This window comes from Saccopteryx bilineata, chromosome 3, assembly GCF_036850765.1.
Source record: "Saccopteryx bilineata isolate mSacBil1 chromosome 3, mSacBil1_pri_phased_curated, whole genome shotgun sequence".
NCBI lineage: Eukaryota > Metazoa > Chordata > Mammalia > Chiroptera > Emballonuridae > Saccopteryx > Saccopteryx bilineata.
The window spans coordinates 294,563,831-294,578,597 of NC_089492.1; the positions used below are offsets into that span (position 1 = coordinate 294,563,831).

The 14,767-nt window shown below is 43.9% G+C and overlaps 1 protein-coding gene across 1 annotated transcript; it reads right to left on the minus strand.

The window, feature by feature from the left end:
* Window positions 1-4,428: 4,428 nt before the first annotated feature.
* LOC136331822 (zinc finger protein 256-like) lies at window positions 4,429-12,265 on the minus strand. The gene is made up of 3 exons (XM_066270858.1): window positions 12,117-12,265; window positions 8,180-8,306; window positions 4,429-6,499 (listed from the first exon to the last, which is right to left on the minus strand). Exons 1-3 carry the CDS (start codon window positions 12,171-12,173, stop codon window positions 5,004-5,006), a joined length of 1,680 nt encoding a protein of 559 aa, XP_066126955.1. The 5' UTR covers window positions 12,174-12,265; the 3' UTR covers window positions 4,429-5,003.
* Window positions 12,266-14,767: the final 2,502 nt, after the last annotated feature.

Here is a 14,767-nt window from a genome sequence, read left to right on the forward strand (position 1 = left end):
GAGGACCTAGGTTTGAAATCCTGAGGTCGCCAGCTTGAGCACGGGCTCATCTGGTCAGAGAAATGTTCACCAGCTTGAGCCCAAGGTCGCCTGCTTGAGCAAGGAGACACTTGGTTTGTTTTAGCTCCCAAGTCAAGGCACATATGTGAAAACAATCAATGAACAACTGAGACACAACAAAGAATTGATACTTCTCATCTTACTCTCTGTCTGTCCCTATCTATCCCTCTCTCTGACTTCATATCTGTTAAAAAAAAATGAGTAGTGACATGATACTCTATCATTCTCAAAGGAATATTTGGAACAAACTTTTTTTAAAAAATAAATTTAATTCCCCTATGTATCTTCTTAAAAAGATCTTATTAATTTTAGAGAGAGAGAAGAAGAAAGGAGCAGGATGCATTAAATTAGTTGCTTCTCCTAAGTGCCCTGACCAAGCAAGCCTGCATTTCAAACCAGAAACCTCAATATCCTAGGTCAAGGCTTTATCTACTGAGATACTACATGTCACACAGGAACATCAACTTTAAAATCAAATAAAATTTTATAATTAAGGAATTATGACTACATATATATGTAATAAGTATTAAAAATGAATACTTCTGCACAAAACCTATTTAAATTTTATGAGGAAATATCACACCAAAATAGACAAAAATTTGAAAAACATTAAAACTACATAATAGAAGAGTTAACAAAAATCTCAAGTCTTATAAAAACTAACTTCTAAAAAAATTTAAAGAGCCTCTAGTACCCTGCAAATGGCTCAACAGTCATATAAGTGGTCGGACACTCAATCAAACTGTAAACACAGAAAATTGTGTTCGTTTTTTCTTATCCATGGAACATCTTCCCGATGCAATCAAATCTTTCTACTCTCATTTAAATGTGAGCTCTTGCTTGACCAGGCGGTGGCGTAGTGGATAGGTAGTCGGACTGGGATGCAGAGGACCCAGGTTTGAGACCCCAAGGTCGCCAACTTGAGCGCGGGTTCATCTGGTTTGAGCAAAGCTCACCAGCTTGGACCCAAAGTCGCTGGCTTGTACTTGGTCTCCTGAAGGCCCGTGGTCAAGGCACACATGAGAAAGCAATCAATGAACTAAGGTGTCGCAAAGAAAAACTAATGATTCATGCTTCTCATCTCTCTCCATTCCTGTCTGTCTATCCCTATCTATCCCTCTCTCTGACTCTCTCTCTGTAAAATAAATAAATAATAAATAAATAAATAAATGTGAGCTCTTAAAACCTTCAGGAACCACGTTTCTCATTCCTGGATGCTGCTCTTCTTATATTTCTACAGGACCTGTTACCTTATAATTCACTATTAACATAGAATATTTTCTTTTAGACTCATGGGGTAGATTTTTAATTGAAAGGAGGGGAGATTGGACAGACTCCAACAGGTGTCCTGACTGGGATCCACCTGGCAGCCTTCATCTTGGGCCGATGCTCAAATCAATCAAGCTATCTTCAGTGCTTGGGGCTGACACTGGAACAAGACGAGCCACAGGCTGCAAGGGAAGAGACAGAGAAGGGGGAGAGGGAGGAAAACAGAAGCAGATGGTGGCTTCAGATGGTCGATTCTCACATGTGCCCTGACTGGGGATCAATCCTGGGTTGTCTACATGTTGAGCTAACGCTTTCTCCACTGAGCCAGCCAGCCAGGGCCATCGGTTAGGTTTCAATAAAGGCTTTGAACAAACTAGGTAACAAACAGTTCTTTTTCACTGATGTATAATGCAGACCTAGGTGATTACCTGAAGCAGTTGAGATAATTAGTAAATGATTGCTGAAGCAATGAAACATGTCACCGTGGCTCTCCTCCCATGCCTCCAAATTTTTCTTCTCACACCTTACTATACCGTTCTCCATTATTTTTTCCTCAAATTGTCATGAATGAAAGAACTCAAATTTGTAGAAACAATTTCAATTGTAGCCACAGTTCTAGGAGACCCATAGCTCACGTTCTCTCATCTTAGAACTCACTGTCCTCTATTTACCACTCCTTGAGACCTATCAGTCCTCAAGCATCATAGTCTTTCCCCTTCAAGCTATTTAAATAATCATCATTATAAACCTACATTGATACTGTAGTTTGCTTAACCATAATTCTCTTCCAGAGATAAATTTAAGGCCTCCGGAATACACTGTCTCTGCATTTCCAGGTGAAATTATCACCATTTCCTGAAAAGGCTGAGAGGCTGGGATCCAAAATCTGTATACCAAGTACAAGTGCCCACATTCCAAATCTTCATGAATATTAATATTGAAGTTATCCTGGCACCAGATGCAAACTTGATTTGTAACCACTATTCCCAAGTACTAGTCTTATTCTCTCCAAGTCTGGAATAGACCCTATCTCAAAAACTTTAGTAAAAAATTTTATGTGAAGCCAGACCAGGCAAAGGTACGGTGGATAGAGCATAAGCGTTGAACACAGAAGATACACATTCGAAACCCTGAGGTCGCTGAGTTGAGCACAGGCTCACCAGCTTGAGCACAGGTTTGCTGGCTTGAGCATGGGATTGTAGACATGATCTCATGGTTGCTGGCTTGAGCCCAAAAGTCACTGGCTTGAATCCATAGTCGCTAGTTTGAACAAGTGGTCTCTTGTTCTGCTGTAGCCCCTCAGTCAAGGCACATATGAGAAAGCAATCAATGAACAATGAAGGTAACACAACAAAGAACAGATGCTTCTCATCTCTCTCCTTCCCTATCTAACCTTATCTGTCCCTCCCTCTCACTCTTAAAAAATAAAATTATACACAAATGTTTGTATTAGCTTTATTTTCAATATTAAAAAATGAGAAATAACCAAATCTACATGATAAAGAAATAATGATACAATAAAAAAATATCTCAGGAAAAAAAGAGAGGAGCTACTTATATACTATAACATTAATGAATGCCTAAGGAATTATACAACATAAAGATAAGCAGAAAAAGTAGTTTTATTCCTATCATATACATTCAAGAAAATGAAAGGGGATCTAGTAAAATACATAGTAAATTCTTGGTTACTTGGAGAGCTGTGATGAGCTGGAAGAAATTATAAAAGATACGAAGTAAACCCACAGTGACAGACATGGTCAGTATTAGGACTATGGGGAGCTCCAGTTTCACACATATGTGGAGGCTCAAAATGAAACAATCTGCCCAATAATTTTTGGAAAATGGGTTTGGGAACTCTATGTTCAATCCATATTCTCATGCCCTCTGGAGGTCAGTCTTTCCTCAGTGACATTAAATCTACCAAACAATGAAGAATTGTCTTCCAATTAATAGGAATGGTGGCTAGGTCACAAAAACATATCCCTAGAAAATAAATACCACTTTTCTTTCACTTCCCGCCTGCGTACAATAGCTCATAAGGTACAAAAATTTACAAAACCTTTGGTTTGTTTTCCATGACAATGACTTCAGCCATCGAACATAAACATGGCAGGAAACCCTCTGATTTGTGTACACACTGATCCTGCAGTTTTTTCCACAGAAACCTTTCTGGATGCACATTTAGAAGAGGCACATTCCATCTAGCTTGTGCCTAAATATTGTCCCCTCAACTCCCTATAAGGCCAGTGTTTCCCTAGCAATCAGGGGTTCTTCTTTAAACCCTATGCTCCTGCAACCAAGTGACCATTAGCCATGGAATTTTAGACATTTTGACACATTGGCACCCTGTCCAGCTGGTTCACAGCTAGAACATCAGCCTGGTATACTGATGTCCCTGGTTCGATTCCTGGTCAGTGCACACAGGTGAAGCAACCATCTGTTTCTCCACCCCTCCCTCTCTTGCTTCTCTCTTTCTCCCACTCCTGTAGCCAAGTCTCGATTAGAATGAATTGGCCCTGCCCCGGGTGCTGAGGACGTCTCCATCGCATCTGCCTCAGGCGCTTAAGAAGAGCTCAGTGGCTGAGCAACGGAGCAATGCCCCTAATAGGCAGAGTATCTCCCCTTAGTGAAATTGCCAGGTGGATCCTGGTCAGGGAGCATGCAGGAGCCTGTTTTTCCGCCTCACCTTCTCTCACTAAATTAAAAAAAAAGAAGACACATAGCCCTTTGCAACACTTTCAGAATTGATTTCTTTCACCAATACTGGCAGTCTTTATAAATAAGAAAAAATGTCATGTGTTCCCAGAAGCAACTGATGTTGTGACACCTACTAACACTTCAAAATGTTATCTGAGTCTCCTAAAACTCATGGCATCCAGGCTGCACATGAGGGCCACATAATCTAGCACTCTTTTCTACAAAGATATGGGCAACAATGAAAATTTGGCAGAAGTTAATTTCAGCACCACAATGTGCCTTCAAAGGCAGAGAAAGTTTGAGACCCATCTAAAAGTTGTTGATCTCTTCACGCCTCTAGAGCCAAAATCTCTTTATACGCTAAATGACACAGTAAATAAAACATTCAAAATTAAAGAGTACTCAAACAAAAGGGCTTTCATTATTTTACAAGGCAATGGGACATGGCTCTGGCATTTCTTGCATTGGTGACTTCAACATTAGAAATATTTATCACAGGTATTTAGGGAAACCAGGGCCCAGAAAAGACAGTCCATCTGCAAGCTGCCAGCTGAACAAAGATGTTCTCTGAGGTCAACACTGAGTCAGGTCCCTGTCACAACTTATCAGTTAAACAAATGCTGATCCCTTAACACCTCTCACTACCTATAATTTCCTCCGACAAATCATAGGAAGAAATTAGCTTCTCTAAGGACATTAGGATGGTGGCTGATGTAAACAGTGGACACCTGCTTGACGGTACAGGTGAAATAACTTTGGCTGCAGAAATGTGCAAAGACATAAATCTGGCAAGAGTACAGGATACCTTAGAAAATACAAGATAGACACACATGCTTCCCACCTAAGTAAAACTTACAGAAAATCTCCATACCATTGACATTTGGGTGCATATAATTAAAATTAAACAAATGGAGCCTCCGAGTTACCTACACTGTTGTTAATACTTATTAAAAAACTGTGCATTTCCAATACATCTAAGATTGTCCCCTACTGTGAATTCTCATGTGCTTAGAAAGGTGAGAATTGAAGGGAAAGGATTTCCCACACTCACTGCACTCATAAGGCCTTTCTCCAGTGTGAATACTCTGATGATATCGAAGGCCAGTGTTACTGGAAAATGATTTCCCACATTGACTGCATTCAAAAGGCCTTTCTCCAGTGTGGACTCTATGATGAGAACGAAGGTTAGAGTTCCTGGTAAAAGTTTTCCCACATTCACGGCACTCATAAGGCCTTTCGCCAGTATGAACTCTCTGATGATAATTAAAGTACTTCCTCTTAAATGATTTCCCACACTCACTGCACTCATAAGGCTTTTCTCCAGTGTGAACTCTCTGATGATAACGAAGGTTGGATTTCTGGATAAAAGATTTCCCACATTCATAGCACTTATATGGCCTTTCTCCAGTGTGAATTCTCTGATGATAATGAAAGCTAGTACTCCTTGAAAAAGATTTCCCACACTCACTGCACTCATAAGGCCTTTCTCCAGTGTGAACCCTCTGATGACGATGGAAAGCAGTTTTTGAGATAAAGGATTTCCTACATTCAGTGCACTCATAGGGCCTTTCTCCAGTGTGAACTCTCTGATGATAATGAAAACCACTGCTACTGGAAAAAGATTTCCCACATTCACTGCACTCAAAAGGCCTTCCTCCACTGTGAACTGTCTGATGATAAAAAAGCTTAGAGCTACTAGAAAAAGATTTCCCACACTCACGGCACTCAAAAGGCCTTTCTCCACTGTGAACTCTCTGATGACAATGAAGGTTAGAGCTACTGGAAAAAGATTTCCCACATTCACTGCACTTATACGGCCTTTCTCCAGTATGAATTCTCTGATGATAACGAAGGTTAGAGTTCCTGATAAAAGATTTCCCACATTCACTGCACTCATAAGGCCTTTTGCCAGTGTGAACTCTCTGATGACAATGGAAAGCATTTTTTGTAATAAAGGATTTCCGACATTCACTGCACTCATAGGGTCTTTGTCCTGTGTGTTCTCTCTGATAAGTTTTTCTCATTTGCAAAGTCACCCCAGACACTGACATTTCATCTGGTCTGCCCCTGGTATGAGTAGCCTGTTGTTGGAGATGTCCTGATTCAGGAAGGATGTCCAGCCCTACCTCCTGGCAGGTAAAAAGCATCTGGGACAAATCAAAATTGTGGCCTTTTGCAACTGAGACAGTGTCCACATGTCTTTTAAAATACTGCTTTTTTATGTACCAATCCTCTTGGTGCAGACACTTTGCACTGAAATAAAATAGTTCTCCACATGCACCACATTCCAACAGCTGTGATCCCTGCTGCTCAACCAAGTTGAAAATGTCTCTCAAAACTAGGCCACAACTCTCACAGGGGTGGCTCTTCTGCGAAGTCAAAGCCACATTAGGATCCTCTGTCTGTGACTCCTTTTCAGAAGCATTCTGTTCAGTGGGAGCCTTAACACCCTCTGCTCCACAGCAGCAACCTGAACAAAAGGAAATGCTGGTGAATTACATGCTGACCGTATAGGAAATGAGATTCCTCAACATAAATGAACATCTGTCACAGGTAGGCATGATTCTATGGGATGATTTCTAAGAAAAGGAAGTTAAACTCTGAAGAAATGGTAGTTACCCATTACTCAGCCCCAAAAGTCAGTCAGTGGTGGAGACCTCACCAAGGAAAGATGCCAGCATACAATGGGACACAAAAATAAAGGCCGAGTCCACTACTTTTTCCTCTGCAAAAGGCTTCCTGGAGGACATTTCCTGCTGGCATAATCGGAAAGTCCTCAATACCATAAAAATCAATTATATTAAATCACTTGATGTAAACACCAATACAAGAGCATGTGCAAACTTCAAGGTTCTGCTGGCATGGGTCAGGGTTATAAAGTAGTAAAGGAAGACCTGTGAGAGAAAAGGTCGGCATGTAAAGTTTAAAGAGGTGAAGATTTCCCAAGGGTTTGAAATATGAATTGAAATGACAACTGTCATTATCTGAGTAATTGGCAGTGTCAGTAATAAGCTGACAAATAGACTAAGTGATAAGCAAGAACAAACAGATTAAGGTATGGCAATGGGAACGTTAACAAAACGCTATTAAGCCAAATTAGTGCCAAAGTTACAACCTTAAAGCCCTGGCATAAAACCCTTCACCAAGACCAGACCCCCTCTGAGTCCACTTGGCTATGGATGGAATCGTGTCTTCTGTGATCCACAAATGACTCTTCTCCTTAACCCTAGTTGAGCCAATAATGAAATTCAGATCATACATAATTCATAAAAAAAAAATACTTAAGAGAGTGATGGTCAGAGAGCACAAAACTGACCATAGACAAAAGATCTATGTGAGTGACATCAGTAGGATGGCAGAACAGGAGATAGGAGAACTCATCCCCCTTTTCAGATAAAGTAGACACCTGTCCATGAAAAAAAACAAACACAGGAGAAAGAATAAGAGCCCAATTGAGAAAAACATCAACAAAGAAGAGCCAAAAAGGGAGACCTGCACAGAAAATTTAATTGGAAAACCAATTTAGCAAACACATGTAAAGATGGCTAGGTTCAAAAACAAGGACCGGTGTTACCTCTGTCAGCCACTGTGCTATTTTACTTTGACCATAGTGGTTGGTTCTGTGAAAACCCTGGGGAAACGTTGCTGTTAGGAATCACAGAAATATCTGCAAAAATAAAACTCAGGACCAATGGCTTCCCTTGTGAATTTTACCAACCATTCAAAGAAGATTTGATACTCTTTTTGGGAATTGATATATAAAAAATAAAAGCTATTCAAAACTCATTAGCCCAAAAGTGGTTAAAAATTGGGTTGAGAACGTAAAGATATTTCCCTCAAAACTATGTACAAATGAGCAACAGGAATATAAGAAATGTGTTTTCTCATTAATCAAGATGAAATCTATTCGGGCCACTGCAAGACTACCAAGTACAAATCCTGCCCAATGAAAGCTCAGTACAGCAGTTACTGGGGCTGCAGGGGGAAGGGAGGGAAGTGCAAACAAACAAGCCTTACCAAGACGGCAAGTTCCCAGAACACTGGGGAAGCAGCAGAGCCCACAGTCCACCTGCTGACAACGAAGCATCCCCGAGGGAACTGGGGGCATGGGAAATGCACAGTCTAGTCCAGGCCACCGGGGAAATCTTACCCAGAGAGGATATAAGTGTGAAGTTCTCCACCATCACTTCGAGGTACAGGCGTCTCTGAGCCTCATCAAGGAGGCACCATTCTTTCCTGGAGAAGTACAGGGCAACATCCTCAAAGGCCACATCAACCTGTCAGAATTAATAAAAGTGAATCAGAAACAGTCTGTCTGAGCACACGCATTCCAACTCCATAAAAACCGTCCACATGCCCCACTCCTTCCAGGGCTCCACACTTCAGAGAAGACACCACACCTGGTGCAGTGCTGCCTGCCTAGTCATCACAATCCCATTCATCACTTCTATCCCCCCCAGCGAAAGCAGGTAGGAAAAATGGAAATGGGGGTGGGGAGAGGAAACAGACAAATAACACTTTAGTTTTGCATCATGCTGCCTGGGCTCCATCCTCCTTGCCAAGAAAACCCACTACTTAGGTCCCCAAACTTTTTACACAGGGGGCCAGTTCACTGTCCCTCAGAATGTTGGAGGGCCGCCACATACAGTGCTCCTCTCAGTGACCACCAATGAAAGAGGTGCCCCTTCCGGAAGTGCAGCGGGAGCCGGATAAATGGCCTCAGGGGGCCGCATGTGACCTGCGAGGCATAGCTTGGGGACACCTGTCCTAGATCATACCTCTAAGACAGGGGTCCCCAAACTTTTTACACAGGGGGCCAGTTCACTGTCCCTCAGACCGCTGGAGGGCCGGACTATAAAAAAAAATTATGAACAAATCCCTATGCACACTGCACATACCTTATTTTAAAGTAAAAAAACAAAACGGGAACAAATACAATATTTAAAATAAAGAACAAGTAAATTTAAATCAACAAACTGACCAGTATTTCAATGGGAACTATGCTCCTCTCACTGACCACCAATGAAAGAGGTGCCCCTTCGGGAAGTGGGGCGGGGGCTGGATAAATGGCCTCAGGGGGCACATGCGGCCCACGGGCCGTAGTTTGGGGACCCCTGCTCTAAAACATAGCAAATCATGAGCTTACCCTTCACCCTTAAGTGCCCACATCAGGTACCCAGGACCATCAGCTCAAACTTCCTCTAGTTGTGCACACCACTGAGTATCCCTACTTCCTTCAGATCTTCAGACCCCTGGCTCACTTCTCAACTCAGCTACCTTCCTATTCCACATCACAGGGATCTCTCTGAACGCACCCATATACTAAGCACATGGCACCCAGAGAGTGCATGACATATGCATACAGGGTCCAGCACAACCCCAATCCTCTGAGGAAATCCACAGCTAGGAAAAGCACCAAATGAGGTTCTAAATCTTCCCTGCCTGCTTCTGATCTTTGTTTCAATATTTGCCACCCAGATCCACATGGGAATTTCAGATATGAATAACTCCTTTCCACTCTGCACTGCACTGCTGTCCCCTCAGAAGCCACAACATTCTTCCCTCTACTCAAACATTTTAAAGAATCCACTGCCTTTGGTCTCTATTTCAGGCAGAGTGACACCCACATATGACCACATTTGCCCACAATCTTATCCACCAGCAAGTCTGAAACCAGCCAGGCCCCACAGAAGCACAACACAAAATTCTGAAGGGGAAGCAAAGCCCTGCCCTCGGTATCATCCTATCTCTACTCCTTGTCTGCCTCAACAGCCATCATAATCAACCCATGGAATCCTTGGCCATTTCAGAGATCACCATCTCTCCCATTGTGACGTCACTATCACTCCTCTCCCTCACATGTGCTTGTAGGACCAGCAACCCCTATTAGGTGACAGAAAAGGAAATGCTCTTCAACATGGGCTATCTTTATCCACTGCCACCAAAACCTGCACTTTCTCCACAGCTCCACACTGATGCACAAAGGAGCCTCCACTTTAACATGTCTCCATCCTCAAACACTGTCCAAGTAAAAGAATTATATCTGTATTCATGTTCACTATTCATGCAACCCCAGAGATATCCCCACATTGCTTTCTCGCACCTTCCTACTCTATCGCCAGTGGAACTCATGTAAACCCCTTTAGTCTTTCCCCTTTGATTCTTTTTTTTTTTACAGTGACAGAGAGAGAAACAGATAGGGACAGACAGACAGAAAGAGAGATGAAAAGCATCAATTTTTCGTTGTGACAGTTCACTGTTCATTGATTGCTTTCTCACATGTTCCTTGAGCAGAGGGTTGAGCAGACCAAGTGGCCCCTTGCTGAAACCAGAGACGATGGGCTCACGCTGGGAAGTCCTGCTCAAACCAAATGTGCCCATGCTTAAGGTGGTGGCCTTGGGGTCTCGAACCTGGGTCCTCCGCATCACAGTCTGATGCTCTACCCATCGCACCACCACCTGGACAGACCCCCTTTGTTTCTGAAGAGTAAAGTAAATAGCATAATTTCCATTTTCCCGAACATCTCAATCTGTTGAAATTTTCCCTTCCTGGCAATCATCATAAGCTTGGCTCTAATAAACTCATTAAAAAAATTCTCGGCCTGGCCGGTTGGCTCAGTGGTAGAGCGAAGGCCTAGCATCTGGAAGTCCAGGGTTCAATTCCCGGCCAGGACACACAGGAGAAGTGCCCATTTGCTTCTCCAGCCTTCCCTCTCTCCTATCTGCCTGTTTCGCTCTTCCCTTCCTGCAGCCAAGTCTCCACTACAGCAAATTTGGCCCAGATGCTGAAAACGGCTCCATGACGTCCACCTCAGGTGCTAGAATGGCTCCAAATGTAGCGGAGCAACACCCCAGTTGGGCAGACCATCGCCCCCTGGTGGGCATGCCGGGTGGATCCCAGTCGGGTGCATGCGGGAGTCTGTCTGACTGCCTCCTCGTTCCAACTTCAGGGAAAAAAATACAAACAAACAAACAAACAAACAAATGAAAAAGACTTTACTTACTTATTTGAGAGAGAGAGAGAGAGAGAGAGAAGGGGGTTAGGAGCAGGAAGCGTCAACTCCTACATATGCCTTGACCAGGCAAGCCCAGGATTTCATACTCTCGACCTTAGGTTTCCAGGATGATGCATTATCCTCTTCGCCACTACAGGTCAGACTCTCAGCAAGATTTTAAAACTTCATAAAAGCAGCCTAGCCTGACCGGGCGGTGGCGCAGTGGATAGAGCATCGGACTGGGATGCGGAAGACCCAGGTTCGAAACCCTGAGGTCGCCAGCTTGAGCAAGGGCTCATCTGGCTTGAGCAAAAGCTCACCAGCTTGAGCCCAAGGTTGCTGCCTCCAGCAAGGTGTTACTCAGTCTGCTGAAGGCCCACGGTCAAGGCACATATGAGAAAGCAATCAATGAACAATTAAGGTGTTGCAATGCGCAAGGAAGAACTAATGATCGATGCTTCTCATCTCTCCATTCCTGTCTGTCTGTCCCTCTCTCTCTCTCTCTCTCTCTGTTAAAAAAAAAAAAAAAAAAAAAAAAAAAAAGGCAGCCTGACCTGTGGTGGCGTAATGGATAATGCGTCGACGACGTGGAACTCTGAGGTCACAGGTTCGAAACCCTGCACTGTGTGGTCAAGGCACATATGGGAGTTGATGCTTCCTGCTCTTCCCCATCTATCTATCTCTCTCTCTCTCTCTCTCCCCCTCTCTTCCTCCCTGTAAAATTAATAAATAATAATTTTTTTAAAAAAACTTCATAAAAGCATAAAACAGCCTATGTTCCTCCCTGTTCCAAACCTTTCATAACTCCAAGGACCCCCAAATAAAGGCACAATCCCTCTGCCTCCTAATCAGGACTTGACTGCACCTCAGACTGTTTCATGCAGACGGATGATGAATCATAGTCTTTCAGGGCTCTCCCGGGTCCGCGGCCCCTCAGCCTGTCACCTCTCCCAGCCCCGTCACACCGGGTGTCATTCACGAGCGCCTCATGGTCCAGGAGGCCAGGGCCTGGGCTGCAGGAAGGACTGGCCCCCGCACTCGGGCTCCGGGTTCAGAGGGGTGAGGCGGTAAGGACCCAGAGGACGCGCTCACCTCAGCCAGGCGCCTCAGCGCGGCCGCCGCCATCGGACTCTGCAGGCGCAGCGGCATGGAGGCCCCAGTCCCCGCCAGTTTCAGGTGACCAATCCCCGGACCCGCTTTTGCACCGCCGAAATGGCTCTTCCACCGCCTCCTACCTTACGACCCAGAGCTCTGGAGCCTGACTAGTGAACATACCTGAGAAGCGGAAATGTCCGCCCCTAGGACGCCGCCGCCGGAAGTCCCGCCCTAACTAGATGGACCCGAGAAACGTTTCTGGTCTGAACTTTCATTGGTTTAACCCTTGTTGGGCTCATTGCCCTCTGGGTAATGTAGTTTTTTCCTCAGCCGCCCAAGGGGTAATAGCGTCTCAGTCACCCTCTTTGGACTCGGTGGTTGCGGAGTGGATAGATCCTCGAACTGGGACTCAGAGAACCCAGGTTCAAAACCTCCAAGTTGCCAGCTTGAGTGCAGGCTCCTCTGGTTTGAGCAAGGGGACATTCGCTGTGCTGGAGCCTCCCAGGTCAAGGCACATATGAGGAAGCAATCAATGAACTAAGGGGCCACAATGAAGAATTGATGCTTCTCATCTCTCTCCCTTCCTGTCTGTACCTATCTTCTCCCCCCCCCCCCAAAAAAAGTAAATAAAGATGCTATGACACAGCCAGTAGCGTTGAGAAGTTGTACTGGCATGTCAGCACATGCTGGGGAGGATCCCTGACCCAATTTAGCTTATAGCTACAGCTAAAGTAGAAAACTCTCACAAGCCTCAGCAAATCTAATCTTACTAGCAAAGGCAGGATGCCTTTGTGCATCAGCCCTGCAGATATTGCAGGAAGGCGATTTATTATCTTAGAATAGTGTGTGCTTGTGTGCTTTTGCAAAGATATTGTACAAACGTGCTGAAGTAACTGTAACCTTATGGTCTTTGCCTATATATAACCCTCTCCACACGAGTTTGTCGCCTTCCCTTGCGAGAGGCACAGCGGGCAGTCCACTGGCCAGTGAATAAAGTTCCCAAATTGATTGCATCGATTTGGAGCTCTAGTTCTGGTCTGTTGTGGTTGCACCACAAAAAAGTGACAATTGGAGGTTTCAAGGTCGGTTCTCAAGTTTCCGGGGCGTGTTGCCACTAAGACTTCTCACTTATGTAAACACATTATTTTAGATTCTGTCATTATTTTATATTCTGTGCAGCTGAGAATGCTCACCGAGCCGAGAAGTATTTATTTCAATTTTACCCAAAGACTACACATTCAAATAGACACTATATGACCAGTGTCCACCATCGCCATGCCCATGAACATGCTGGTTTCCTGTTGGGAAGCAGCACGACTCGTCATTTTGCAGGTCTCCGGTGGGAACAGTGGAAGATTAAAAAATAAACAGAGAAAGAAAAAGGATGGGATGGGGAGGACTCATCAGCAAGCTGATGGCTTGCAAGAGCAAAAACAAAACCCCTTGGTCTGCTTTATGATACAGCGCAGAGCCATATACAAATAAGGAAGTCTCCACTACAAAGTCACATATGTGAGGCATAAACAGGAATCCCCCCACCAAGCATAACTGAAGTCAACCAACAGCAGAACAAACAAGGGGTTAGAGGGAGGGCATGTCAATTGCCCCTAGCAAGTGAATCAAGCAAGTGAGGTGGGGAGAAAGGGCCAGTAGAGACACTCAGTTTCACAGCCAACTTGGAGGTGTGGGTAGAGCTTATACTTTAGCTAAAGTGTAGTTCCATCCTCCCTTGAAAAGCGTCCTCCTATATGCCCTCTTTTTTGATATTGGAAGACTCATCTGTCAAGGTTCGTATTCGATCGATGCAGAGTCGATCCATTGCGTGGGATGTGATATCTTTGTATCTAAATGTGCACTTTTGCCTGACCAGGCGATGGCACAGTGGATAGAGCATCAGACTGGGATGCAGAAAGACCCAGGTTCAAGACCCTGAGGTCGCCAGCTTGAGCGCAGGCTCATCTGGCTTGAGCAAAAAAGCTCACCAGCTTGGACCCAAGGTCGCTGGCTTGAGCAAGGGGTTACTCAATCTGCTGAAGGCCTGCGGTCAAGGCACATATGAAAGAGCAATCAATGAACAACTAAGGTGTCTCAACGAAAAACTGATGATTGATGCTTCTCATCTCTCTCCGTTCCTGTCTGTCTGTCCCTGTCTATCCCTCTCTGAGTCCCTGTCTCTGTAAAAAAAATAAATAAATAAATGTGCACTTTTTCCTTACAGTTATTATTAAAAATGAATAGGCATGTAAGCATAATTACAATATAAAACATGAACAAATGTTTTTATTATGCATTGATCATATTCTGGTGTATTAGTGTTGCAGGGAATAAAATGTTTCTTTTATTACAATATTGTTTTCTTCAATTTATTTTTGTCCCTCTTTTCTAATGGAAGCCAGCTCACACATGGATTCCAAATAACCAGCACACATACTTCTGCCTCAGCGCTGCCCAGAGTTCTTTTTCTCCAAACTGCCTTTTCAAACTGGGTGGGCCCAAGAAGCTCTTCCACCTTCCTCCAAACTCACCATCTTTGGAACAAATGAGTGGATATCCTTGGACTTTTCTGGTATTTGTTCATAAAATAGCACTTTCCACCTTGCAATCACCAGTCATCATCATGTCTAGTTTAGCTATTAATATTTCCAGTG